Here is a 27,161-nt window from a genome sequence, read left to right on the forward strand (position 1 = left end):
GGCTACACCTTTTTTCCTGCTTTTGTTCTGTACTTACTTTATTATCATCAAATGGAATGAATGGTTGGAGAGCCCAAATTAGTCCTTTGATGCTACAGTTGTCTGCACGTACATGATTCTTTAATTCTTGGATTATTCTCTTCAGTTTAACTTTCTTTCTTCTTTTAGGTTTGTCTTTCTTTCTATTCGACCTCATTGAACTTACCCAGATGAGATTTTGAGTATTGGGTTGTTGATTTTTCTGTGTTTTTTTGAGTCCTCATATCTGGGTTTTTGTTTTCATCATTTCCTTTGCCTTTTCTTTCCTTTTCCATTTTTTTTCCATTCTGGGTTTTAATGCTAAGGTGTGAAATCCACTAGGACAAGTTTGTGTGAATTGGGTTCTTGATTATTTACTTTCCATTCTGTCTTTTTTGAGTTCCCATATCTGGGTTTTAGTTTTTACCACTTTGCATTTTCTTTTCTTTCTTTTACCATTTTTTTTTTCTATTCTGGGTTTTTTTTTTGTATGGTGTGAAACCCAATAGGACAAGGTTGTGTGAATTGGTTTCTTGTTATTTGCTTTCCTTTTGGGTGCCCAAGTCTCAAGTTCCTTTTTTTCTTGATTGGTTTGTTTTGCGATCCTCTTATTGAATTGAGAAGGGTAGGTGTTGTTGTTATGTGTGATGAAATGGTGTGAAAAGCAGCGATAGGATTGACTGAAAAGAGGTGAGAGGGAGAGTGCACAGGGGGTGGAGAGGAAAATTGAATAAGCAGTGGAGTGGGAAGGGTTTTTTTTTTTGATCTTTTATGGAGTGGGACTTGAAAGCACCTTCTTGGGACTTAGCAGAGTTAGAACAAGATGCTGAACCCACCATCTTGAGTGGCTTAGGAGGGCAGAAGGGCAAAGGAGATTGCTCAGTGGATTTGAAACTTGGGAGGTTGGGCGATTTTGGTGACGGGTCATTGGACAATTGGAAGGATTCGAGGGTCTTGACAATGGTGTCGTTATCAGGTTCATCGAAGAGGGCTCGGGCGTTGAGTAATGGTGGTCAGACCATTTCATGTTTGGTTGATGGGTGCATATCTGATCTTAGTAACTGCAAGGATTATCATAGGCGGCATAAGGTCTGCGAAGTTCATGCGAAGACTCCGACGGTTATGGTGGGTGGTCAGGAGCAAAGGTTCTGCCAGCAGTGTAGTAGGTATGGAATTGGAATGCTCCCAAATAGTGATAATTTGTTTTGTTTCTCATTATGCTATTATTTCTATTATGCTTAATTATTCGCATTCTTAATATTTTCTTGATTAGTTGAATTTCCGAAGTTTTTTTTATTTTCCTTTTTCTAACAGTGAAATGTTTTAGTTCTTATGCTCAGAATCTGTTCTAGAATGCATTTTTATTGTTTTTTTTTTTCTTACTTTTTTAACATTTCAGTTGCTTCATGTGTTCTTGAATGTCACTAAGTTGTGATTAAATTTTTGTTGATCTTGAGACGTTGCCTTGTTTCTTCAACTCAGTGGATTGCTGGCCTTTTGGAACTCAATGTTACAGAATATCCTTGTTTCTTTAACAGGTTGTGATAATTTAGTTTGTTTTCTCAATATGCTCTTATTTCCATTATGCTTTCTTGGTTTCTTTTGTGTGCTTTTTTTCTTTTCCCTTCTTTACATAGTTAATATTTTCTTGATTACTTGAATTTCCCAAGTGTTTTATGTTTTGCTTTTGGGACAGTGAATTGTTTTAGTTCATATGCTCAAAATCGGTTCTAGAATGCATTTTGTTGTTGTTGTTGTTTTTTTAACTTTTATCATTGGATTTTTAACATTTCACCTCTTCATGTGTTCTTGAATGTGGCCTAGTTGTGATTACATTTTCGTTTATCTTGTGACGTTGCCTTGTTACTTTAACTCAATGGATTGCTGGCCTTGAGCAAAAGATCTGTTTTTTCATTTCTACGAATCAAATATTCTTCTTATGTTGGCTGGATGAATTTTCAATCTTTATGTTGTGGAATGGATCAAAGTCTCGCTTGAAGAGTAAGAACTCCACAGGACCTTACCCTCTTTGTTTTGTCTGATTCGAGGGGTAAGGTCCTGTTGAGTTCTTACTTTTTCACGTCCACTATCCGAAACCCATTATTACAAAAGGTCTTTCAAACTTCGCTGCATAAATTATATGTCCACATGTGAAGCATGAAGTTATCATGTAATGTCAATTATTTTTCATCAGTGATCAAAGGTCGAGAAAATTCATAGGTAGACCCTAATCTTTTGTAATGGTTATGAGATCTGTGAATATGTGTTTTCACATGTTTTCTTCCTTCTGCTAATTATAGTGGTTATAAGATCTCTGAATCGTATGTAAGGCTGTTTTTAATTATAGAATTATACTTTTGGTATCAGCCCAAAAGAATTATTCACGTCCAAGGTGTTGGTTTAGACTTTAGAACAGAGTTTGATGCCCCAAAGAAGTTTGTTTTAGTTCTAGTCATGGTTTTAAATTTCGACCGAAATCCGAAATTTCGGCTTTCGGTGGAGACCGACACCGAAATGGACCAAAACCGAAACGGTCATTTATTTCAGCCGAAATTTCGGTTTTTCTGAAATTTGACCCAAAAAAACTGTTTTTTTATATTAATTTAATATTTTACTGAAATTTCGACTGAAATTACCGAAATTTAATATTAAATAAAATATTTGTTTTGGGTTATGTACCAGATTTTGACCGAAATTTTGAAATTCCATGGTCCGAAACCGATACCGAAACCGAAATTTTAAACCTTGGTTCTAGTAGCCAACAGCATATGAATTTTCCTTGTCTATTTATTCACGATAATCATTGCTGGATGAAAAAATCCTGCAGCATGAAACATATTTTCATTTTGTTTCTTTTTTCCCCTGTAAATCACAATAAGAATTTGTGACACTTCATAATGATTGTATTCTGAGCCTATCAGTTTTATTTTTTTTAATATAATTTTTTAAGCTTATGGTGACATTTTGGACTGTAAATCAGCTGAAGTTATGGGCGTGGACATCTATCATTTTGTAAAATTGTGAAGGAATAGGCATTTGTCACTGGACAAAAATGGCTGAACTTGTCAAAGCTAACTTGCCAAACAAGGTCCAAAATCCCAACACCTGACTGGGACTTCCAAATATGTTGGTTCAAAACCTACCTGATTGATTAGTCAACCGAGTCATTTGAGTATTCTTTTGCATTGTGAAATTCGATCATGTTGAGAGAAGCACAATGGGTGTTTTCAAATATTTGGTCGAGTCTTTGATTAATCTGTCAAGTTTTATGAATCAATTGAGTTCAAAAGTAACAGACCAGAATTGAGTCAAGGAGAAATCGACAACATAGATCTTGGTTGAGTTTGTGTCGGTTTTTTCAAAAAGTCAAATTAATCCCTTAACCTGGCCTTTGTTTGAAAATAGTCACTGTTTCAATGCATTTGAGTAATTGGTTTGCTCTTTAAGTTTTAGAAGGGCCTGATCTCGTGAGATAGTTGCAGACAGTTTAGCTTGTCAATGTTGGTCATCTTCAAGGTTAATTCCCTTTCTCGAGCAAGAAAAAATTGAAGCAACGAGGCTAATATCAGAGAATCAAGGAGTGAACATGGCATTAGTGACTATAGGTTGGCTATTGTGCTTATATGCCATTTTGGAAAACTAAACACAATTCTCTGTGCATATCATCTTTAACAAGTTGCTATCTACAAGTTGTGCAAAGATGTGTTAGCGTAACTCTTTGTTCTATAGCAATTATTTAACAACTGTGCATGGGAATGATTACCATTAAATGCCTTCTTTCAACTTTAGGGGAATTTTTTATATTTAAGGATTCCATGCTGAATTAAAAGCCGTACGCACTAATTTTTTCTTGATTATTATGATGGTTTACTTGGTCAAACAGGGTCTCTATCATTTATATTCCTTATTATTATGATCATCTTGGAGTTTTTGCGCATTATGTTCCTTCCTCTATTTCACATGTTGTATTTTCATAGGTACGTTGTTGTGCCGAAAACTGTAAATCGTTGTTTGTGAAGATAATCTTATGAAGGGAGATCCTTTTTTAGCATATTCCATTAAAGATTCACCACCATATCAGGCTCTATAGTTGAATATTTCCATTCTTAAGGTGACAGGTGGAATTGGTTGTTTTTGCTTGTGGAATTTCTTTCGAGTTTGTCATGGTTGAGAAAACTTATATTGCCTACTGGCCATCATTATTATCTGGTGCGTTAGACTCTGCTTTGTTGTCGTGGTTGTAGCTTCAGATGACTTGAAGACAGGGAGAGGAGGTCCCAGTTCTTCTAAAACTGTTTTGAGTGGGTGTTATCACTAAATTCCAGTCTTTAGATCGGACGGTTGATAGAGATTTATCGCATAAATCACAAAGATTACAGAGATTACAAATGATAAGATATCTCAATTAGCTAGATCAGAATTCAATGAATACATTCAAGAATCAAAACGATAAGAAATAACAAGAAAGAAGCTAATTAGAGAAACATAACTTTCGGCGATTGGAAATCAGATTGGAGGTTAACCGGAGAAGATGGAGCTCTTTCACCAGAAGGAAGTTCTTCGTTGATTTACTTTCTTTTCCCCTCATCTGAGCGGGAGAGTCCTCTTTTTAAAAGGGGATCATACATCTTACATTAGTATATGGTCCATGTGTCACTCTCCAATTAGTTAGAGGCTAACAGGTATATGTGCTAGTTGGAGCCTAATGTCTTTGTCAAGTGGTCGTGAGATCCAATCTCTAATGACTTTGGCTGACGTGGCTGAAAGGAGTCATGAAATTTGTTATCAAAGGAATACGAAAGGTGATCTACTATTGTCTGTTGGTTTATCTCTCTCCACGTGTCGGGATCTCAAAGGACAAAACCGATTGTTCCCCTAACAGTGGGATGAGGAGCTATTACTACAAGTAACTAGGGCATAAGAAGTTTAATTGTCTGGAACTAAAGAAGGGTCTGACAACATCATTTATTCACTTCATTATCACTTCATTTGCCGCCACTTGTCCGTGAAGGTCTCTCTCAGCCTAGTTGCCCACTCTTCATTTATTTGGTGTTTCTACTATTGAGCATTTAATTGGAACTATTTCTGATTACTTGATGCTCTATATGGTTGGTTACGTTTGTTTTGTTCTTCTTCCTAGGATGAAATGGATATCCTGTTTGCCAAGACTACTCAAAATGTCTCCCTTAGTAAGGTTGCTTACCAAGAATCCTATCGTTGCAAAAAACCCCCAGCTTGTCAGATTTAGTACTTTGTCATATTTTCTTCCTTGAGCGTATTCCTTTTTGTTCATCGTTCAATCATGATCTTCAAATTCATACATCCCTTGTCCTCATCTCCTTCATCTCTGTCTTCTGAGTGTGCAGAATTGCTTACCCCTCACTTATGTTCTAGGAATATTTTAGATGTCCTTACCATCGCTTTCGAGAGGCTTGGTCATGTTGCAGGTGGTGCGCAACCTACAAAACTTTTGTGGCGTCTTCTCAGCTTTTGATCTGGGCACTTTGTACGAAATCTACTTGTCCTTGTGTTCGTTTCATTTGATTTTTATATTATGATCTTTTTCTTCTTACACTTTAGATTTTCTTGATTTATTTCATTCTTTTCTTTAGTCATAGTCTCCTAGACCTATTACCTATCTAGAAGAGGTAGGTGGTCTTCCTTGTCAGTAGCAGGTTATGACTGGAAAGCTTGAATCTTTGCAATAGATTAGAATTCGATCGTCTGCCCTGCTAGGGGTAATATTACCATTAAATGTGGGTGGGTTATACATGATAAAGATTCAGTCAAGCAGCACACCTGAGAGGTATACAGCTTGTTTATTTGCAAGTCTATTCGCAGGAATCTGGGTTTGGTTTTTAGGCAACATTCTCTCTTTTGGGAAAGACACAACCATTTTACATTGATTGCAGTTGCTTCAATCAGATCTTGACACAATTTATAGACACTTCCCATTTTGGATATTATTTGGCAGTTTGATCTACCTCACTATCTATAGACATGTCATTTCCCATGTTTTATGTTGTCACTTTATGATAGCACCTAGGCGAGTCAATTTCTGCTTAGCCAGTTTATGAGGTCTACCGTACATGCAATTACTCTAACTCTTCCAATGTTAATTGAACCATTGATCCTTCTTAACAGCATTCGTTTACTAAATTCTATGCATTTTGCTGGGGATTTCCTTCTCCTAGAAAATGCAAGGATACTGGGGTATTCGTTCTAATGTAGACGCTTAGTTTAGCGCTATGGCTTAGACCATGGTTGAGGTTGTTTGGCTAAATTGGCCATTAGCTGTTGTCAGAGTTCATTTGCAGGCTCCACTCCTTTGTTTATTTATTTCTATGAGAAGAATTAGCAACATTGTTCAAATGAAGGCACACAATTCTATATTGTGGGGTTGTGTTGACTGTTGACAGATAATCCTTTACCTCCATACATGGTAACATCAATAAAACATGGCTAGCTTCTCAATCGGATTGTTTCACAAAACTTAAAGCATCAATGCTTATGGCTCCTATAATTATTTCTTTAATTTTGTTTGATGGACTTAAGGCTTTGATCTGTGTAACCTATTCCTCTCATAGGCATCCATTGATGGGCTTTTATCAGGTGATCTCTGATGCAGAACGTGCGGCATGGATCAATTCATTTATCTTTTACTTCCTATTTTCGTCATTTTATTTGTAGTATTTTTTTGGGGTGTCAAAATTTGTCTATTGAGCTTGATTTTGGTGTTTTTAGAAAGGTTTTTTCGATTACCTATCTAAAGAGCCCAAGATTGCGTGATTTAGACTTGATTTGGCTAAGTTATTGGCAGTTTTAGGATATGGTTAGTGTCTATTACGGGATTACTATTTTAGGATTATCTTAGTCATATTTCTTGCTTTTATTTTTGTTGCTTTAAATAGAAGATGGAGAATAATTGCTAGGCAAGAATTTAGGGTTGCTATTCTTAGGTTTTGGTTTTTTTATATAATGTAATGGCATGAGGAAAGAAAGGAGATTGAATAAAGTTTATTTTTGGGATCTCATTTGTGAAGAGAGCATTGACTCTTTCACGTGGGTGAAGGAGCTTCGCTCCTTTCACGTGTTATGTTGGAGTTTTTCTCCAAACCATGGCATGGGTTTCCAACCCCCACGAGATTATTTTAGTCGCTTCCTGTGTTGATCTTTATCTTGGTGTTGCCTCTCACGTTCCCTGCGTCAGTTGGTATCAGAGCACAATGGGATCTCCGACGAATGCGCGACATGATGAAGTCGTCGTTGCACCTAATGTCGGCTAGCCTGATCTAGCCATAGAGAACGAAGAACTCCAACAACAAGTGAAGACTTTCTCACATAGTTAGCATTACTCGAAGCCCGCATCATGGTTTTAAATTTCAATCGAAATCCGAAATTTCGGTACGGAACGAAACCTAAACGTACCAAAATCGAAATCCCCGAAATTTCTGAAATTTCGTTTGAAAATTTCCGAAATTTTGAAATTCCGTTTGAAAATTTCGGGAATTTCGTCGAAATTTATAAAAGAATATTAATTTTTTATTCCCTTGAAGAATTTCGATCGAAATTACCAAAATTTCGATCGAAATTTCATCCCAAAAAATCTGGGATTTCGAGCCTAATACCAAATTTGGCCCAAAATTTCGAGATTTTGGATGAAATTTCGATTTCGGTTAAGTTAGAAATTTTAGCCGAAACCGAAATTTAAAACCATGGCCCGCATCCATGAGAAGACAACCATGGATCTGAGAGGGCCTTCGAGAGCCCTTTTCATGGCTATGCTTTATGTAAGGGATCATTATCAATAAAAAAAATGCTTCATGCAAGGTATCAAGAAAAGATGAAAAAAGAAAGGAAGAATGGAAGGTTGGTGCAACGCTGAAAGTCAGATTTGGAGGACGATAGCCTAAACTCGAGGTCGAGTTTCTTCAAGCGGGGTTGAATGATGCAGAACGTGCGGCGTGGATCAAATCATTTATCTTTTATTTCCTATTTTCGTCATTTTATTTGTAGTATTTTTTTTGGGATGTCAAAACTTGTCTATTTAGCAATTTAGCTTGATTTTGGTTTTTTTAGAAAGATTTTTCGATTACCTATCTAAAGAGCCCAAGATTATGCGATTTAGACTTGATTTGGCTAAGTTATAAGCAGTTTTAGGATATGGTAAGTGTCTATTACGGGATTACTATTTTAGGATTATCTTAGTCATATTTCTTGCTTTTATTTTTGTTGCTTTAAATAGAAGATGGAGAATAATTGTTAGGCAAGAATTTAGGGTTGCTATTCTTAGGTTTTGACTTTTTATATAATGTAATGGCATGAGGAAAGAAGAGGAGATTGAATAAAGTTTATTTTTGGGATCTCATTTGTAAAGAGAGCATTGACTCTTTCACGTGGGTGAAGGAGCTTCGCTCCTTTCACGTGTTATGTTGGAGTTTTTCTCCAAACCGTGGCATGGGTTTCCAACCCCCACGAGATTATTTTAGTCGCTTCCTGTGTTGATCTTTATCTTGGTGTTGCCTCTCACGCTCCCTGCGTCAATCTCTCCCCGATTTTTCGACATTGCGAGTCATTTTCTAGTTTATGCTTAGGTATCATGTGGACCAACAGTCTTCTCTGTTTCTGGTACTTGATCCGATCAGGTATCTGAATAATCACAGCAGGCGTTGTTAACCTTTTGCTAATTCAAGATGAAGGAAACATATAATGGCCAAGTAGAAGCCCCACATTGCTGGAGCCATTTACAAACACAATGGTCTGTCAATGCTCTCGTTTTCTCTCTTGCATTGGTTCTTTTATGCTAATCATCATTGATTGGAATAGTTCTCAAAAAAAAGAAAAAAACCATTGACCAGAAATGCATATCCTTTGTGCAGTTACATAAAAAATGTTGCTGTTTTCCTTAGCGTCTGTTTGCCATATTTCCTCTAGTGGTACAAATATTTCCTTCACATAAGAGAGATCAATTATGTTATCGAATTTTGATTGGTGATTTGTGCTCAGTGAGCATTGATACACTAGTACTCATGTTCGCCTTGATCTTTTTCTGCCATGATATCATCCTGATTCATATGGTACCACCTACTTGTTTTTGTGGCTGACATTTATATTCAGTTCTGTTTTTCTTCCATTCTTTAGCCCTGGCGTGTTTTTCTTTTCTTCCTCTACTATATTAATTTAATAACACATCCACAATATAAGTTCATTTCTAATTCCTTCAATGGTTCCAAGTCACACGAGCTTTCATAATCCCGAAAGCAGGTTGTTGGGGTTCCATGCAAAAGCAAATAGTCCCACATCGGATGAGTTTAGTGGATGGGGTTGGGTTATAAGGGAATGGATACTTCCCTCTAACATCTAGCTTTTAGGGGTGAGTTCTACCCGATTAAATTCCCAAAAAATGGTATCAGAGCTGGGGCATGGTAACTCTCGGGAAGATCTCGGGAACCCTGGTGTGGCTCCAAGGATGGTGGAATTCCCTCGGAGAAGATCTCGTAGTTCCCACGTTGCCAATCCGTGGAGGGGCGAGATTGTCCACGTTGCTTCTGCGTGGAGCGGGAGATTGTTGGGGTTCCACGCAAGAGCAAATAGTCCCACATCGGATGAGTGTGGAGTGGATGGGGATGGGTTATAAGGGAATGGGCACCTTCCCTCTAACAGCTAGCTTTTAGGGGTGAGTTCTACCCGATTAAATTCCCAACAAATGGTATCAGAGCTGGGGCATGGTAACTCCCGGGAAGATCTCGGTAACCCCAGTGTGCCTCCAAGGACGGTGGAATTCCCTCGGAGAAGATCTCGTAGTTCCCACGTTGCCAATCCGTGGAGGGGCGAGATTGTCCACGTTGCTTCCATGTGGAGGGGGAGATTGTTGGGGTTCCACGCAAAAGCAAATAGTCCCACATCGGATGAGTGTGAAGTGGATGGGGATGGGTTATAAGGGAATGGGCATCTTCCCTCTAACTGCTAGCTTTTAGGGGTGAGTTCTACCCAATTAAATTCCCAACACAGGTAATGTATTCTTTAGCCTTGATAATAGGCATGCGGGGTTGCGCGCGAGCCGAGTGACGTAGGTGCAGATAATGGGCACGCTGAAACAAGATTCCACTTTGAAAGCAGGGGAAAACTGGAAATACATGTCTAGTATAGCACCTCTTCGAGTTAATTATGGTGCTTTTTTACTTGTTGCGTTGCATATTTGCAATTATAATGTTGATTCAGTGAGTGTTATTTATGCATATTCAGTGAGTCTTATATATGGTACATATTATTAATTCTATCTTCGAAGATAGATCTAGTTAAGTTTTATAGAACTTTATTTTTACATATCCTGTTTCTAATCTATTGTATGGAGTACCCATATCCATACCATGTCTCATAGATTATGGGAAATGCTTAGTCGTATCTCCATTTCCCGTTCCTGTTCCTGCGATTGCCCCCATGCCTATATTCATATCCCATATACGTATGATAGTTGAAAAGGTGTAACATGACTACCATGCTGTAAGTAATAAGGGTAATAAATGTGCCTTATTATGAAATGACCGGAAAGAAAAACAAACAGGGTGGAAATGCAGCCATTTTAGGAAAAGACAAACATAGGGTGTGAAAATATCATTTTGGTTACCAGGTGGTTTACCCATCCAGTAGCCGCCTGGTGGAAAATAAGAAAGATCTATTAGAGTTCATGGGCAGAAAGCCTTAATGGAAAAATACAAAAAACACCCATAAGATCTTAGAACAGTGCCATACAAGTGAGCGTTGGTGCGAATATTAGAATAATCACGAAGAAGAGGCGAAATCCATTGGAGCCCAGTGGAAAAGCAGAACCACATGACTACATGGGAATGTAAAGCAGACCCATTACTTTCAAGGCCAAGAATAGAGAGAAAAAGTACCTTTGAGGAGAAAATGTGGTGGGCATTGAAGAAACTTCAATGAGAAGTGAAGGATGGTGTTAAAGGCTATAGAAAGACCTAATTTTAATTGTGTTTTGAAGACTTGGAGGGAGAAAATGGATGTGGCTCTGGCTAGACTCTTGGGGGTGTTGTTATATGGGGGGTGAAAATAGTGACGGAAATTGTGACGGAAATTGGGAAAGGTGAGTTTCATTTGATTTATTTCGTTGCGTCTCCTGAGTTGCATCTTAGAAAGGAAGGTTATGGTTTTTACCACCCAATTGATCCCTCAGTCACAAGCCAAAATCTCACATCCATGCGAATAGGAAAAAAGGAAAAACTGTAAATGTTCTGGTAGCCTAGGAAAAAATCCTCTTAGAGCAATGGAGACTGGCTTGGTAACCCAGGCCCGATAGGCATTGGAGGCCTTCTCTTGAGTCATGAGTGTGTGGGTTAGGTGGGCTTTCCCGGGTCAGATTGGCGAGAAGGATTCTAACACGGCTGAGGTTCTTGCGCTTCGTAATGGTAGTTGTTTGGTTGATCAGAATCAATTGGTCTGTCCTATTTTTTAGGGTGGTTCCCTTAATGTGATTTGGTGGATCAATAATGGGTCCATCCATCCTTGGAGGTTTGCAGCTAAGAATGAGGCAATTATGGATATTATTGTGGGTTACGAGATTGATACGGGCACATTTAGCACTCGTCCAATGGTGAAGCTGATCAGTTTGCCCGATCGGGAGTTGATGGCGATATGTTTTTTTTATCATACCCCCTGCCCTGAAGAGTGATTGTTCTTCCTTTCTCTGTATGTGTTGTGCTTTTTGTTCTCCTTGGTCTTGTAGTTTTAGACCGCAGACTTCTTTTTTCTAGATTAATTATATTTTCACCATTAAAAAAAATCCCTATGTGAAAACATGGAATCCAATACAAATGAGTAGGAGAGACCCCACTTTTTGTATGCAAGAAAACCCCATAATTTACGGGGTTAAATTGCCAAAATTTTAAAAATAAATGTTTGCGGGAATAGCCAAGGGTAAAACTAAGGATCATCTCGGTTCTTTCTTTAATATATATTTTATGTTGCCATTTCAAAAAAAAAAAAAAAACCAAGGGTAAAACTCTGTCTTCTTCCTCTTCACGATCTGATGACTATGTATAGCTTCTTCTTCTTCTCATTCTTTACAAAATCACTGTACTTTGGGGACTTGGTTGTCCTGTAGAAGAAGAAAAAAGGTTTACTGGGCTGCCAGGTGGCTGGGAAAACCAACCAGTAACCACAACTCTATATATAATGTATACTTGGTATGCCACACCTCGCTTGTTCACTTCCACTGTCTCGGCTTATTTGATTTTCTTTCATTGGTTCATACAACTCATTTGGAATTGTGAGTCAATGAAAGAGCTTAAACAAAAGAGCAAGGGGGAAATGACCAATAGAAGGGGGCGGCAATATCAGCTGCCTTCCAGTGATTGGGTTGGGGCAAAATTTATGACATGTTGTTCTATTCCCAGAAGATAATATTCAGTGGTAAGTACTTTTGTAGAAACATTTCTCCAATTTCTTTTACGAGCATACGTGCATGCAAGAATGTGACTATCATCTGCCTTAGTTTTCTTAGATACGAATTATCTACGGGTTGGGATAAATTTATTTAGCTCACAATGATTGCTTATACTTAATTAATATGTCATATCGTGGAGTCCTTGTAATGCATGTTAATTATGCACATACAAATAACAAGTAATTGGGATTCTTCAACAATTCCTCTATTTCAAATTACTCAAACCCAGTGAGACACAGCATGTGTCTTTGCTTCTCTCGAACACACCACCTTAGCCCCATGCCCAAAATTTTCACATTTCACATCTCTTAAAGAATGTCATCCATATAAAATATAAACTAATGCCAAAGGTTCTGGTGTGATTCCACTGCTATCTATGTGGATTGGTTACTTACTCGGAATATTAGTATTTGCTTTGTCATCTGCCTGTTATTTCTTGACTAGATTCTGGGCTCTCTCTATCTCTTGTGAAAAAGTTTGGGTAAGTGTGCCCATAATCATGATAGTATTATAGCATACCTTAATTAGTAAGGCTATTCCGAAGCCATCTATTAGGCTTGCTTGCTTACTCATAACATGAGGCATATGCTTTGTGATGTTGCTGCTTTGTTATCTCTCCACATTTAAGCATGGATCTAGAGCTTTGAGTATTACAATGTAACACTTCCATGCCTAGACATAAATTAACAGTTCCAGAGGTTGAGATGCTTGCGTCAGACCTGCTGCCACTAGGGGTGCAACTTAGGTCGATTTTTTGGGAATTCAAGTTGAGCTTTTACCAGAAAAATCGGGTCGGTTTGATTCCAATTAATTGTTTACAAAAGCACAACCCGACCTGACCCAAGTTGTGCACTCCTAGCTGCATATTTCAAGTTCTAGCTTGAGTGTCCTCCTTATGAAGTACTTCTATTTAACGTCTAAGCAGAATGGACTCCTGTCCATGGTGATTGACTAAAGTGTCTTTCGCCATTTTCTTGCTCCAGATCTCTTCCTATAATGTTTCTTTCTTTGCAAAAAGTTTTATGCTTGCTTTTATGCCTGCATTGATTGCACATTTAATGTTATTCTACATCTACTGTTATCTACCTTAATGGTTCTATATTGTCAATCTCTATTTTTTACAGATTTCATTTGTTGGTGGAGTTTGATGAGGTAAAGAGAAGTTGCAGGAAACGCCTTGATGGACACAACAGGCGTAGAAGGAAGCCTCAGCCAGATACATTGTCTGCAAACTCTGCAAGCTTTTTCTCCAGCCACCAAGGTTTGAATTTCTGTGCAAATATGTTATGGTCATCTTAAAACATTCAATCTTATTTTCCTTACTACCTTTAAAAAACCAAATCCTCACCAATATGTCCACGGAACAGTTTCTTTTATCTGGTTAGTTCCCTTAAACTAATATTCTTCCCATCTACAGGCACTGGTTTCTCTTCACTCCCACAGTCATTAACAACTTCAAGACTGGACCCGAACTGGACTGGGTTTACTAAAAATGAGGAAGACACACTATATGGTCGCCACCTAACCTCAAATTTCCATGACAAATTTATGTTTCCTGTTTCGTTATGTCGCGGCTACAAAGGAGGGAAGAAATTCCCTTTCTTGCAGGACAGTGAAACCTCTAATTGCCAACCACTCCTTAATACCATCGCGTCATCTGAAAGAAGCAGTGGCAAAATGTTTGCTGATGGGTTGACCCAAGTACTTGACTCTTCTGATTGTGCTCTCTCTCTTCTGTCATCGCCGACCCAGACTTCGGGCATCAGTCTAAGCCAAATGGTGCCTACCCAACAGATCCCCATGGCTCAACCTTTAGTCCCTGGTCTGCAATATAGTTGTCTGGGTCGGTACTCACAATCTTCAAACAGTGTTTCTTCGACTGGGTTTTCCTGTTCAGGAATGGAGGATGAGCAATTGGGTACTGTTTTGGTCTCTGACAGTAGCAACGCCGATCTCCAATGCCAGGGGATTTTTCATGGGTCATCAGAAAATGGGGCTTCCCAAACTCTTCCCATTTTTTGGCACAGTTAAAAATTGTGCAGAGGGAAAGTGGTATTGACTCTATTCTACTTGTAGACTTCTGGATTTTTTGAATCATCAAAATGATTTTGTCTTCTTAATTCTATCCATCTGGTTAGTACTCACCTAAGATGTATTATTGTATGATATTGCTTCTTGTGGTTATGTCAATTTTTAAAATTTGTGTCCAGCCAAAGAGATGTAGAGGTCATGTTTGTTTGACTGAGACTTTCTTAATTCACTGTGGGGGTTTCTCCTGTAGGGGTGCAACTTGGGTCAGGTTGAGTCAGGACTTCTGATGAAAAATGAGTTGGGTTTGATGTAGACCTTGCAGTCTTGCACCCATGTTCTTGTGTGTGCGCGCGTGCATTTATGTCGTCACAATATAATATTGGAGAAAAACAATGCCATAGATGTTGGATTTGTAGTAAATCAGCAGTAGAGATAGGTAGAGAGAGAGCAACACTCACCTTTAGGCATAGAGTGAGACACAAATTAGGTTATTTCTTGGCATTCCATGAGAGATATTAGGGCTCAAGTAAGCACAAAATCCCAAAGCAGGGTTGATCATCAGGTCACCCCGGCCGATCAGCATTTAAGTAGATAGGCAACGATAAGTTGGGATGATGTCGAATAGAAATATCATGTCCCAAAGAGCCTTTAAGGTATCCTAGAATTCTCTTCACAACTAAGAAATCCCTATTCCAACAGAAAGGGCCTAAAGTGGTACTGTAGTGGGCTTGACAGGACTGAATCTCTCATCAAATTCTAATCCATACTATTATTAAATGAATGGAATCAAGGGGATAGAATTGTTGACAGACCCACCCCCCACAGGCCTAAACTCGTGTCGATGTCTCCCGAACGTTGGATGAGGCTCTCCTCTCCACGTGTGATCCACGAGACAAGCCACGAAGGTTCCGACCCACAGCCTGTTGGCATGTCACAGGAGCCAACCCCCTAAAGGATTGGGACAACCAACCCTCTTAGACTGCCCACCAAACGTCGTGGAATTGACATATGGGTGGAATCTGTGGGAAAATGCCAGAATCTGTTTCCCCACCCCCGAGAGATGGTCTCCTTATTCCGCCCCCGTTGGAATGAAATTTTTATTAGGACTTTTTTGAATTAAACTTTTTTATCCTAATTTTTTTCTCATTACTTTCAAGGAAGAATCAAGATATGATTTGTCACCTGACTGATGTGCATTCTTCTGAGAGACAAAACATTAAAGATGGGATTCACCACCACTTCTCACTCCGCAGACATATGTGCAATAAAAGCAAAAGACAATTTAAAGGCTACTAATATCGGCACTATCATGTTTTGATAATTGCACCCATCTCTTATTTAAACAGCTGTCCAAAAGGTTATTAGAGTTCCCAAAAAGTTCTCAGAAGCAAATTGAAGGGTTTTGCCAACATCCATCGCAGAAGACATTTCGTGGGTGGCCTGTTGCATGTGATAGCAGCCACACAGGCTAACTTTTCTGCAGATTTTGTCTTATTTCAAGAGGTGGCTGCTCTCAGATGCAACAGGCCATCCGCGAAATGCCTTCTGCAATGGACTCTAGCAAATCCCTAAATCTGATATCTTAAAATGTTCATGTGTTCATCCGACCTCATAGAACGAGACATTCTCCCTTTACACATGAAAGGCAATTGAAGACTTGAAAGAGGGAAGGACAGACAGTGGACTTGGGTTTTTCAAACACAGCATTAAAGCCTCCGAACTTGTACTTGTGACATGACATTTCTTTGAGATAGAATTTTTTTATCTTCCCAAGTCTTAAAAAGAAGGAAATTTGACACAGGGGGACAAATAAATGACATAATATCACAGGGGTCAAGTATTTGTTGAAAATCACAGAAGGGGGTCAAAGCCCGGTTAACGAAAATTTGAATGACGAGAATGCCCCTCTGGCAGAAACAGAGTGATTTAACTTTGAAAAATAAAAAAACATGAAAATTTGACACAGGGGGGGACAAATAAATGACATAATATCACAGGGGTCAAGTAGTTGTTGAAAATCACAGAAGGGGGTCAAAACCCGGTTAACGAAAATTCGAATGACGAGAATGCCCCTCTGGCAGAAACAGAGTGATTTGACTTTGAAAAATAAAAAAACATTTAAGTTTTCCCTCTTCTCTCCTCTCGTCTCTGTTTCATTTTTTTTCGTCCTCTCCTCCGGCGATCTCTACGGCAATCTCTTCGGCGATCTCGACGGCGATCTCGACGAAGGTGAAGCATATACACGGTTACGGTTCAAAAAATGTGAGTTATTTCGTCTCTCTCCCTCTCCTAACTGCCATGCCATGTTTTTTTTTTTTTTTTTTCTTGACCTATGTAACCATGAACTTTTTTTGATGGGTAATCTTTGATTTGTAACCATTTTTCTGCTAATTTGTGCTTGGATTTGTGATAAGATTCCAATGGTTGAAATATAGAATTTTTGAACTGTGATGAGTGTCATATTGAATCAATTGAAATGACTAAAGTTTCCAACAGTTCTGCTTGTTTAGTGTTTGATGAAAGTTGTGACTTAGCAATATCTTATCTTCCACAAAATTTAGACAATAAAACATGTCACCAAGTTTCCTTCTTGTTCCTTTTCATGATTTGTCTTCGGTGTGAACATAATTTTATCCAAGAGCTATTAATCTTATCTTAGAAAGTAGTTGTTATCACTAAACATAAATCTTACTTTCGAAACATTCTTTAACAGGGGAACATTCAACTATACTATGAGGAAAACCACTCTTTAGGCCACATTAGGTATGAAAACAAAACAACCATTAAAAAAAAAGGTGTAAAAGGGGAACATTCAACTATGCTACGAGGGCAACCACTGTTTGGGCCACATTAGGTATCAAAAGAAAACAACCATTGAAGAAAAAAAGGTATCAAAACAGGTTCATATGTCTTCTACTTCTTCATCTCAAGTGCAAACATCGTCCGAATGACATCAATCTCTAATTAGTTGCATTTATGCTTTAGAACTTTCCATGAATAAAAGCTTTCTTAAGATCCATTTATCTTGAGCATCAAATTCTTCAAACTAACAAATAAAGATTAACGTTAAGGAAATTGATGCTTTAACAATAGGGGTTGAGTGTATATTTAGAAAAAAAATAAACCATTTGTGGCAAACACACCGTTCTTACAGTTGGGGTACATGTTTCTAGATGGCATTCTTATACAATCACATATCTTTGTCCGTTGCCTTCACCCCTTGTTATCTTTCATATTATTTTCTTTACTATCTGAAAGAAATAATTTCCAAAGATCTTATTTAAGACAATTCTGGCAGTGTGATATGATAATGCGTAAATGGTGGTTGTGGTCCATAAGATATTGCTAATATTAGTAATTCAAAACTCATGCTATCCCATTTAGCTTTGGTGTTAAATGTGAAAGTGCCTGCGAAAAGAAGACAGACATGAGTTTGATGAGTGTAGGGATTGAATTTTTCATGTTGTGATTTGTTAGTGACATCAGAGATTCTGTCCCTGTTTTTTTTATTTTTAATATCCTCTCTATTGAGCATTGGGCAAAACAAATGGCAATGATTTCATCTTGCAACTCAAATTAGAAGTATCATGTGACGATTTGAAAAGAGGAAAAGAGAAGATTCAATGTGTAGGAGAAACATCACGATTTGAAGTATGACGGTAATTCAAGTAATTTGAGATTGAGGAAGCCAAGTCTATGGTTCGCTTCTATCAAAATAGGCAAAGAAAATATGCAGGTGGGTCGTGGCAATGCTCCAATTGGATGAAGAATTTATTGTTGAGAGCTTAATTTTTGAGAACTCCAATTTCAACCCCTTTTATTTCTGCACTCCATCATCAGTTGCACCTGCAATTCTATTGCCTAGAGCAATTCGAGATCTTTCTCATTCAATATCAAGCTTTCATTATACTACAGTTATCACCTGTATTGGCTTTGATAGAAACCTTTTAGCCCTCTAACAATGATCAGGTCTTATTTATCTCCAATTTCATCAAACTTTAAAACCCCACTCTCTCTCTTTGTTCGTTAAACATTGCCTATTTTTAGAACCTGTTAGAGGATGATGAAGGAGCTGCATTTGCAGATTTTAGAGAAAAAAAAATGAAACAGATTTACAGCCATCATTCCCACCATTTTCTCCGAGCTTAAACCAGGCAAGAAAAAGCAAATAGGGAAAGAGGAGTGAGCAGCCTACCTCTGTTTATGCACAAGATAAACCCATGAATCAGCTCCTGTTTTGCACAAGTTTCGATCTAGGATTCCCATTTATGTAGTTGAAAATCCCTGAGTTTGATGGGCCCTCCATGGTGACTTATTCAACCCCATTTTAGGGCCCATAATTCCTTCTCTAATACCATGCATAGCTCCCCTCTATTGCCCTTGAGAAGCCCCCCTTAGGTACTAGTAACCCCATTTTTGTAGCTGAAAACCCATGACTTTGAACTTGAGGACCATCTTCTGGATTTGATGGGTCCTCCAAGGGTACTTCTTCTATCCCATTTGAGGGCTCATAATCCCTTCTGTAATACCATGCGCAGCTCCCCTCTAGTGCCCTTGAGAAGCCCCCCTTAGGTACTAGTAACCCCATTTTTGTAGCTGAAAACCCATGACTTTGAACTTGAAGAACATCGTCTGGATTTGATGGGCCCTCCAAGGGTACTTCTTCTACCCCATTTGAGGGCCCATAATCCCTTCTGTAATACCATGCGCAGCTCTCCTCTATTGCCCTTGAGAAGCCCCCCTTAGGTACTAGTAACCCCTTTTTGTAGCTGAAAACCCATCACTTTGAACTTGAGGACCATTTTCTGGATTTGATGGACCCTCCAAGGGTACTTCTTCTATCCCATTTGAGGGCTCATAATCCCTTCTGTAATACCATGCGCAGCTCCCCTCTAGTGCCATTGAGAAGCCCCCCTTAGGTACTAGTAACCCCATTTTTGTAGCTGAAAACCCATGACTTTGAACTTGAGGAACATCATCTGGATTTGATGGGCCCTCCAAGGGTACTTCTTCTACCCCATTTGAGGGTCCATAATCCCTTCTGTAATACCATGCGCAGCTCCCCTCTATTGCCCTTGAGAAGCCCCCCTTAGGTACTAGTAACCCCTTTTTGTAGCTGAAAACCCATCACTTTGAACTTGAGGACGATCTTCTGGATTTGATGGACCCTCCAAGGGTACTTCTTCTATCCCATTTGAGGGCTCATAATCCCTTCTATAATACCATGCGCAGCTCCCGTCTATTGCCCTTGAGAAGCCCCCCTTAGGTACTAGTAAGCCCATTTTTATAGCTAAAAACCCATGACTTTGAACTTGAGGAACATCTTCTGGATTTGATGGGCCCTCCAAGGGTACTTCTTCTACCCCATTTGAGGGCCCATAATCCCTTCTGTAATACCATGCGCAGCTCCCCTCTATTGCCCTTGAGAATACTCCCTTAGGTACTAGTAACCCCTTTTTGTAGCTGAAAACCCATCACTTTGAACTTGAGGAACATCTTCTGGATTTGATGGGCCCTTGTGGACCCCGATCCGAGAGAGAGGTGGGGGACGAGCCCCCAGCGGCCTCTTAGATCATCCACGTGAATGGAGAGCTCTGCCAAGGAACTCTCGAAACGGATGTCACCCTCATAGCATAGCACGAGTGGCGATATAAAAGAGATACCTCTCGATTCGGGAACAAGTCCGGATTCGAAACGTACCTAAACAAACTCAGAGTCGCCATCCATGGTATACGGCCATGGATCCTCAAACAAAATAGGCTCTGTATACCATGGATAACCAGAAATATATATGGGTCCGTGCCTGATTACGAATGGAGAAGGTCTGAGAGCACCCCCAATTCGTCCGAGTGCAAGCACTTGGTCTCTTATGCCATTTATTATTAACCTTAAAGAGTTTCGGGTGAAAATCTTATGAAATATGAACAATTTTCAGGAATCGTCTACCTAAGCATGCATTTCCTGAGGATAAAGAAATAAGCACACACAAAATGAAATGAAAAAAAATGTGTCACCTAAGCAAAGCTAGGTTATGAGTGACATGCCTAATGGGTGTCTAAGTTCTGGTGGACATACACATGCAAGCTACAGCTAAAGGTATAGTATCAGTACAAGAAAGTAAGAAAACACATCAAAACATAAAACACAAATCAATCCTATATATGACAGGACAAGACAAATCCTAACTCTAATGCGACTTGACTCGGACCAAGATGACCGTCCATCCCAGCTGCTCTACGTATCCCGGCCTAGGGAAGAATCAGAGTCAACGTAGTTCGATGACCTATTCTAACTACGATGCCTAACCATCTAGAACCGCTATCCTAGACTCGATCCACTAGACTCGACTGATTTTTAAAGCTTTTTTTGCACGATTACTTAAGTTCAAGTGAATTGTAATTTTCAGGACTCTCTATATGCCCTAACTAATGCAAGTTGATTAGCCTTAAGCTAATGCAGGTGGGCCCTACATCCTATATGTAACTAGGCCGTGCATCCTAAGGAAAATAATAGGCTGACTATATGCTTCCCAGTCTAGCCATCGGTTCGACTAAATGTCTAACCGATTAACTCGAGGCCTCCTAACTCTAGGGAAACTCACACGACATGACACACCATATTAAACAAATCAGGACAGACTCCTAACTCTAAAACAAACCAAACGGCTAGGACAGACTCCTAACTCTAGGGGAAGATCTCTTTGAAAAAGGTTTTGAAGAAGTTTTTGCATTTTTGGAAGGTTTGACAAATTTATTTTTAAAGGTTTGGCTGGACTTGGGATAAAGATCCCAAGCTGCACTACGTACCTCGTGGAAGAGGATCAAGCTAACGTAGTTCGAAACGAACTCTCCTAATTACCACTAAAAAGCTTAACACCCCAAATGATTTAAAGTTTTTGACATTTTTTAAAGTTTTCATATGTTTTTGAATTTTAAGATATTTCTAATGTTTTTGTTTTGAATTTTAAAGTGTTTAAGTGTTTTTTAGATTTTTAAGACGTTTTCACTCTTTTGGTCAAAGACCTAAAGAGAACATACAAAGCGACAAACTAGAGCAAAACCCTAAAGCTACGGGGAAACCCCAAACAAGCAAACTAGTGTCAAAGACACTTGAACTGAACCACAAACAAGTAACTGAAATCTAAAGTAAAAAAGAAAGGATAAGGTTCCTAACAAGTCAAACCCGAACAAGACTAAGCTAGTCTCTAAGGATAAACCTCTAAACCAAACAAAATTAAAGAAGAATTACAAATTGAGGTACAAGTAGGGGAGGTTCTATAAATGAGACACTATATGTCTCCTATGTATATCTCTCTATTAAACCAAAGAACACTCCCTAAGGGTAAATTTCAAAATGAGGATTATCTCCAAATGAGAACTACCTAATGAGACATAGTGTGTCTCCTAATGAGGGCTCTATTATCTAAAAGGTGTCTAAAAGACTGTGTTAGTCTACTAAATGAAGAGGGGAGCACTACTTGGACTGAGCAAGTCCCCTAAGGATGGGCTTGGGCTAGCGCCTTCATCGCCCCTGCGATGAAAGGAAAAAGATAATAATGAGACTAAGTCTATCTCGGACAATGAAAAAGGAAAGAAACTAATATGAGACTAGATAAGCCTCGAAACAAACAAAAGGGAGGAGTAGGCTTCCCAAGATAATAGGCTAACTAAGAAAGAACTACTGGATTAAAAAAAGAATAGGAAAATTGATTGTACAAATCCACAACCACACAATCACATAAATTTTGTGGATACTGATCAATGCAATTCAATCAAACCAATTCTCAAACGCATGTAAATATTTTCAAATCCTTTGGATAAAGTGTGCGATACCTGCTAACAGATTCAGGTCAAATGCAAGAGGCAACCATGCAATTTCTAACTGACAAGATGAAATTTACATTCAATGATCCTAAAATATACAGATCAATTATGAGAGCAAATGGATCAAATGAACTAAAAATCAATTAAGTTGAAACTGATAGCATGATCTTAAGGCTTCAAAAATCCATAACACCACACGAAGCCTGATTAAGGTGAATTGAAAACAATGTTAACATGGCTGGCAAACTTATCAGAGTAAGAATATTATTCTTAACCATTACTGCAGTTTTTTTTAACACAAATAAACTAATTAGATATGTTATCATAAGAACTTGAAAAACTTCCAATGCTCAAATTTCCATACAGAAAATAGGATGTGAACTCATCTTAATATCAGAAATCAAAATTGATCCTTGACAAAGCATTACTCATGAAGAAAACAAACACTAAATCACAGGCAACATCGATTAAATAAAAAATGTAATCAAAAGAAGCATATATGAAATTACCTGAGATTTCTTGAGATGGAATCCCTTACCACAGAGTCAGCTCCGAGAGACCTTTCTTCTGTTTTTCTCTCTGATTTCTAAATGAATTTTTTTTTAGCCCCCCTCTCGATCTCTCAATTTCTTCTCAAAATCAGCAACTTCTCTTCTCTTTCTTAATCAACAGATGTTACAGATGGATCAAACAAAGGAAAAGAAAATCTGAAACTTCTAATTTATAGATCGATGATTTAGGGCTTGGATCTAGGGTTTCAAAAAAAAAAAAATGATGAAACTAGAGGTTCTAGCAGAGGCTGCTCGAGCTCAAGGTGAAGAAATTGCCGGATCTCCAACTACAATAATTGAAGAAGATGATTTGGCCGGAACTGATGAAGGTGCTTGGTTAAGGTTCAAGAAGAAGAAGAAGTTGAAAGAAGATCTAAGCTATTGATGAACTTTAGGTTAGGGAAAACAAAATTTGAGGATACATGATGACCGGAGTTACAAGAATCTCCGGCGAAACCTCCGGAGAAGACGACCGGAGTTGGGGTTTCAAAGTAGATCTACCATAAAGTAAGGTTTTGACAAGGTAGACGAAGGTAATGGCGATGATTGAAGTGTTTCTAGCATGGAGGGGAATGGCCGGCCGGAGTAGGACTGGATTCCGATCAAACGCCGGAGAAGAAGATCTCTCTCTCTCTCTCTCTCTCTCTCTCTCTCTCTCTCTCTCCCTGTGTGTGTGTGTGTGTTCGAAGATCCAACCCTAGGAGAAAGAAAATAAGCGGAAAATGATCCGGCCCGGAAAGATGGCGGGAGAAGACCAAGGTAACGAGCTCTCTCCTCTGATCCTCTCCCCCTTTCTTCTCTCTCTGCTTTTATAGAAAATCCTCCTCCCCTATTTTCTTTCATTTTCATTTTTTTTATATAGCAAAAGGCAACTGATATTGGCACCCTTCTTTCTGATAGGCGCACGGAAAATGATGGGCGCGCCAATCGGGCTCAAGCTCGAACGGGATTATGCAACCCTCCTTTTTTACCTTATATATATATATATATATATACAATGACATATTCCCCCCCCTTTTTTTCCATGGACAACCTCCCTGATAACATATTTGGCCTCCTCTTTCCTTCCCTGGACAGCTACCCTTAAAGTAATCCACTCCCTTGCATTGCTTAGACAACCCCCCGCTTTAATTCTTAATAATGATTCTTGTATTTTTTAGGGCACTCCTCCTAATTGGATCGATTCACTCTCCTTGTACCACACACTATATATACACTCTGACACTCGTTTGCTAAGCAAACGACCACGAATTTAGACGAAATTTCATGGTGGCCTAGCTCAAACCCCGACCTACCTTAGGAACAAATTTGGGATCCTAGAACTCTAATTTAATAGGATTTTCTTTTACCAAGTAACACTGTTAGGGGTACGGTCAAAATGGGGTGTCTACAGCCCTCCAAGGGTACTTCTTCTACCCCATTTGAGGGCTCATAATCCCTTCTGTAATACCATGCGCAGCTCCCCTCTATTGCCCTTGAGAAGCCCCCCTTAGGTACTAGTAACCCCTTTTTGTAGGTGAAAACCCATCACTTTGAACTTGAGGACCATCTTCTGGATTTGATGGACCCTTCAAGGGTACTTGTTCTATCCCATTTGAGGGCTCATAATCCCTTATGTAATACCATGAGCAGCTCCCCTGTATTGCCCTTGAGAAGCCCCCCCTTAGGTACTAGTAACCCCATTTTTATAGCTGAAAACCCATGACTTTGAACTTGAGGAACATCTTCTGGATTTGATGGGCCCTCCAAGGGTACTTCTTCTACCCCATTTGAGGGCCCATAATCCCTTCTTTAATACCATGCGCAGCTCCCCTCTATTGCCCTTGAGAAGCCCCCCTTAGGTACTAGTAACCCCTTTTTGTAGCTGAAAACCCATCACTTTGAACTTGAGGAACATCTTCTGGATTTGATGGGCCCTCCAAGGGTACTTCTTCTACCCCATTTGAGGGCCCATAATCCCTTCTGTAATACCATGCGCAGCTCCCCTCTATTGCCCTTAAGAAGCCCCCCTTAAGTACTAGTAACCCCTTTTTTCTAGCTGAAAACCCATGACTTTGAACTTGAGGACCATCTTCTGGATTTGATGGACCCTCCAAGGGTACTTCTTCTACCCCATTTGAGGGCCCATAATCCCTTCTGTAATACCATGAGCAGCTCCCCTCTATTGCCCTTGAGAAACCCCCCTTAGGTACTAGTAACCCCATTTATAAAGCTGAAAACCCCTGAGTTTGAATTTGAGGAACATGTTCTGGATTTGATGGGCCCTCCAAGGGTACTTCTTTTACCCCATTTAAGGGCCCATAATCCCCGAACACACACTTCATCTACTATGCGAAATATTGGTAGGTCAATCCGGCATCAGTCACGAAGTCCAATGGAAACGAGTTTGGGCGGTGAGGGAAGTAGGTCAGGTGGACGCAAGAGACGAGGTTCTACTGATTTGAAGTCAACTTTAAACACTTTCGCTGCCAGTGTCTCACAGATTGCGGTTGCTATTCAAGAGAATACTACTGTTGTTAAAGAGAATAATCATAAGGAGATTATTCTGTGTGACCAGATCATGGCCGCACTAGAAGAAATTGATGGTCTTGATCGTGCAGCGGTGGTTGACATATATGAGTATCTAAGCACACACCTGACAGAAGGGCGATCATTTATTCGCCGTGCGAAGGACCTCTGAGAAATGTATGTCGCTCGATTCATTCAGAGCCGGTCAGTTGGGAGGGAGTGATAGATGGAGTTGCCTACTTCTAACGTCAGTGGTGTTTTGGTTGATTTGTTGTTGTGGTTGCTTCTATCTTGTTGTTGTACGCTTCTCTGTGTTTGACTTCTATCTTGTTGTTGTACTACTGTTGTTGTACGCGTCTTTATGGTATGAGGACCACCCCTTCCCCCCTATTACTGATATTAATGTAATGCTTGGATGATTTTTTTCAATGGTATAATGCCTGAATGATCTTCTTTCAATAATTGGTATAGGTCCACTATTTATTTGCCTGATTACTCTTGAATTGGAGAAGAGAATATATTCTGACAATTGGGTTTTCTGTTGGCTGAACTTCACTTTCAATAGGTCTTCGCTAAAAAATGCCTTATTCCAATTCGGTTTATAGCTATCGTTTGGATTTGCGTTTGTGCAGGTGAATGGCAAAACGAAAGTTCTACGTGGTTTTTAAGAGAAGGTAGGTTGGCGTAATTGAAAATTGGCAGGAGTGCCATCTTCAGGTGAACAAGTTTAGTGGAGCTTGTTACCAATCATATGGGACCAGGCAGGAGGCAGATGTTGCCCTTCATGCCTATTTACATGGCAGTAGTGGGTGCATACTGCATGAGAAACAGGAGAGCAGCGTTAAAGGGTATTCACTAGCGTCAACAAGTTCTGCCTCATCAACTTTCTCTTCTACTTAGATTGTTATGTTTGGTGCTGTTATTTTTATTTTACTGGACATCTGTAGTGGATGTAAATATGCTTGGGATTGTAAATATGGATCAAAACCAATTCTTTTTTCCGCTTCACTCTATTTATATATAAACAACGTTCTTATGGCGTGATAAAATGTTTACCCTTTACATGTTGCAAATAATGCGTAGGCAACGCTTTTTATTACGATATGCGAATGTTTTGTTCGAAGCAATCACTGGCAGAATGTCAACCATATTTGGTCATCAACGTGGCCCCACTTACCACTGGAGATGTAGCGATAATAGGCGGCCCACTGGTCATCAACGTGGGAAGTCATGGTCTGGAAGCGAGTTGAAATCACAGAGTCGACATGGGTAGACAACCGCTGAAACTGAGAGGCCATGGATCGCTCAATGGCCTCCTGCATGTGAGCCAAATCTTGGCGAGTGCAGAACTGAGATGTATCTTGTGACGGCTGAGGTGCCGGTGCAGCCTGGTCCTCGGCTTCGTAGCCTCCTCCATCGTCATAATCGATGTCAATCTCTGCTTCATTAAGAGCCATGCGGTTAAAGGTCTGAACATCAAACGGGGCAGTAGGAGTCATGGTCATCTCTCCTTCCAAGATGATGCCGAAGTGGCGGAAGACACGGGTCAGAATCATGCCATATGGCAAGGAAGAGCGGTAGGATCCAGGGGTCTAAAACATGTAGCGAAATATGATATATGGCAGACAAAGCTGGCGGCCCTCTAGGATGCTGTAGATAATATATGCCTCTAAGGATCTTAGGGCTTCACGCATCCCAGCACGAGGTATGAAGATGTGGTACATGAAGTTATGGAGCATGCGCGCAACCGGAATGAGGTCGGCAGATTGT

At 39.4% G+C, this 27,161-nt stretch overlaps 1 protein-coding gene across 2 annotated transcripts; it reads left to right on the forward strand.

The window, feature by feature from the left end:
• LOC143890834 (squamosa promoter-binding-like protein 16) lies at positions 1 to 26,424 on the forward strand. Of its 2 annotated transcripts, XM_077395511.1 has the most exons (4): positions 1 to 1,184; positions 13,603 to 13,739; positions 13,896 to 14,530; positions 26,024 to 26,424. In XM_077395511.1, exons 1-3 carry the CDS (start codon positions 790 to 792, stop codon positions 14,507 to 14,509), a joined length of 1,146 nt encoding a protein of 381 aa, XP_077251626.1. In that variant the 5' UTR covers positions 1 to 789; the 3' UTR covers positions 14,510 to 14,530; positions 26,024 to 26,424. The 2 variants fall into 2 exon arrangements, with proteins under 2 accessions (XP_077251626.1, XP_077251625.1); XM_077395510.1 differs by lacking the exon at positions 26,024 to 26,424 and having other exon boundaries at positions 13,896 to 14,687.
• Positions 26,425 to 27,161: the final 737 nt, after the last annotated feature.

Source organism: Tasmannia lanceolata, unplaced genomic scaffold (genome assembly GCF_043159265.1).
Source record: "Tasmannia lanceolata isolate RefF3 unplaced genomic scaffold, GAP_Taslan_0.1 ptg000013l, whole genome shotgun sequence".
Taxonomy (NCBI): domain Eukaryota; kingdom Viridiplantae; phylum Streptophyta; class Magnoliopsida; order Canellales; family Winteraceae; genus Tasmannia; species Tasmannia lanceolata.

What these genes read in the sequence shown, in the direction of transcription:
- LOC143890834 (XM_077395511.1), top strand. Translation starts at nt 790, where the DNA reads ATGGAGTGGGACTTGAAAGCACCTTCTTGGGACTTAGCAGAGTTAGAA. An exon ending in TTCTGCCAGCAGTGTAGTAG is followed by an intron (nt 1,185 to 13,602) that starts GTATGGAATTGG and finishes TATTTTTTACAG; the next exon opens with ATTTCATTTGTTGGTGGAGT. An exon ending in CTTTTTCTCCAGCCACCAAG is followed by an intron (nt 13,740 to 13,895) that starts GTTTGAATTTCT and finishes TCCCATCTACAG; the next exon opens with GCACTGGTTTCTCTTCACTC.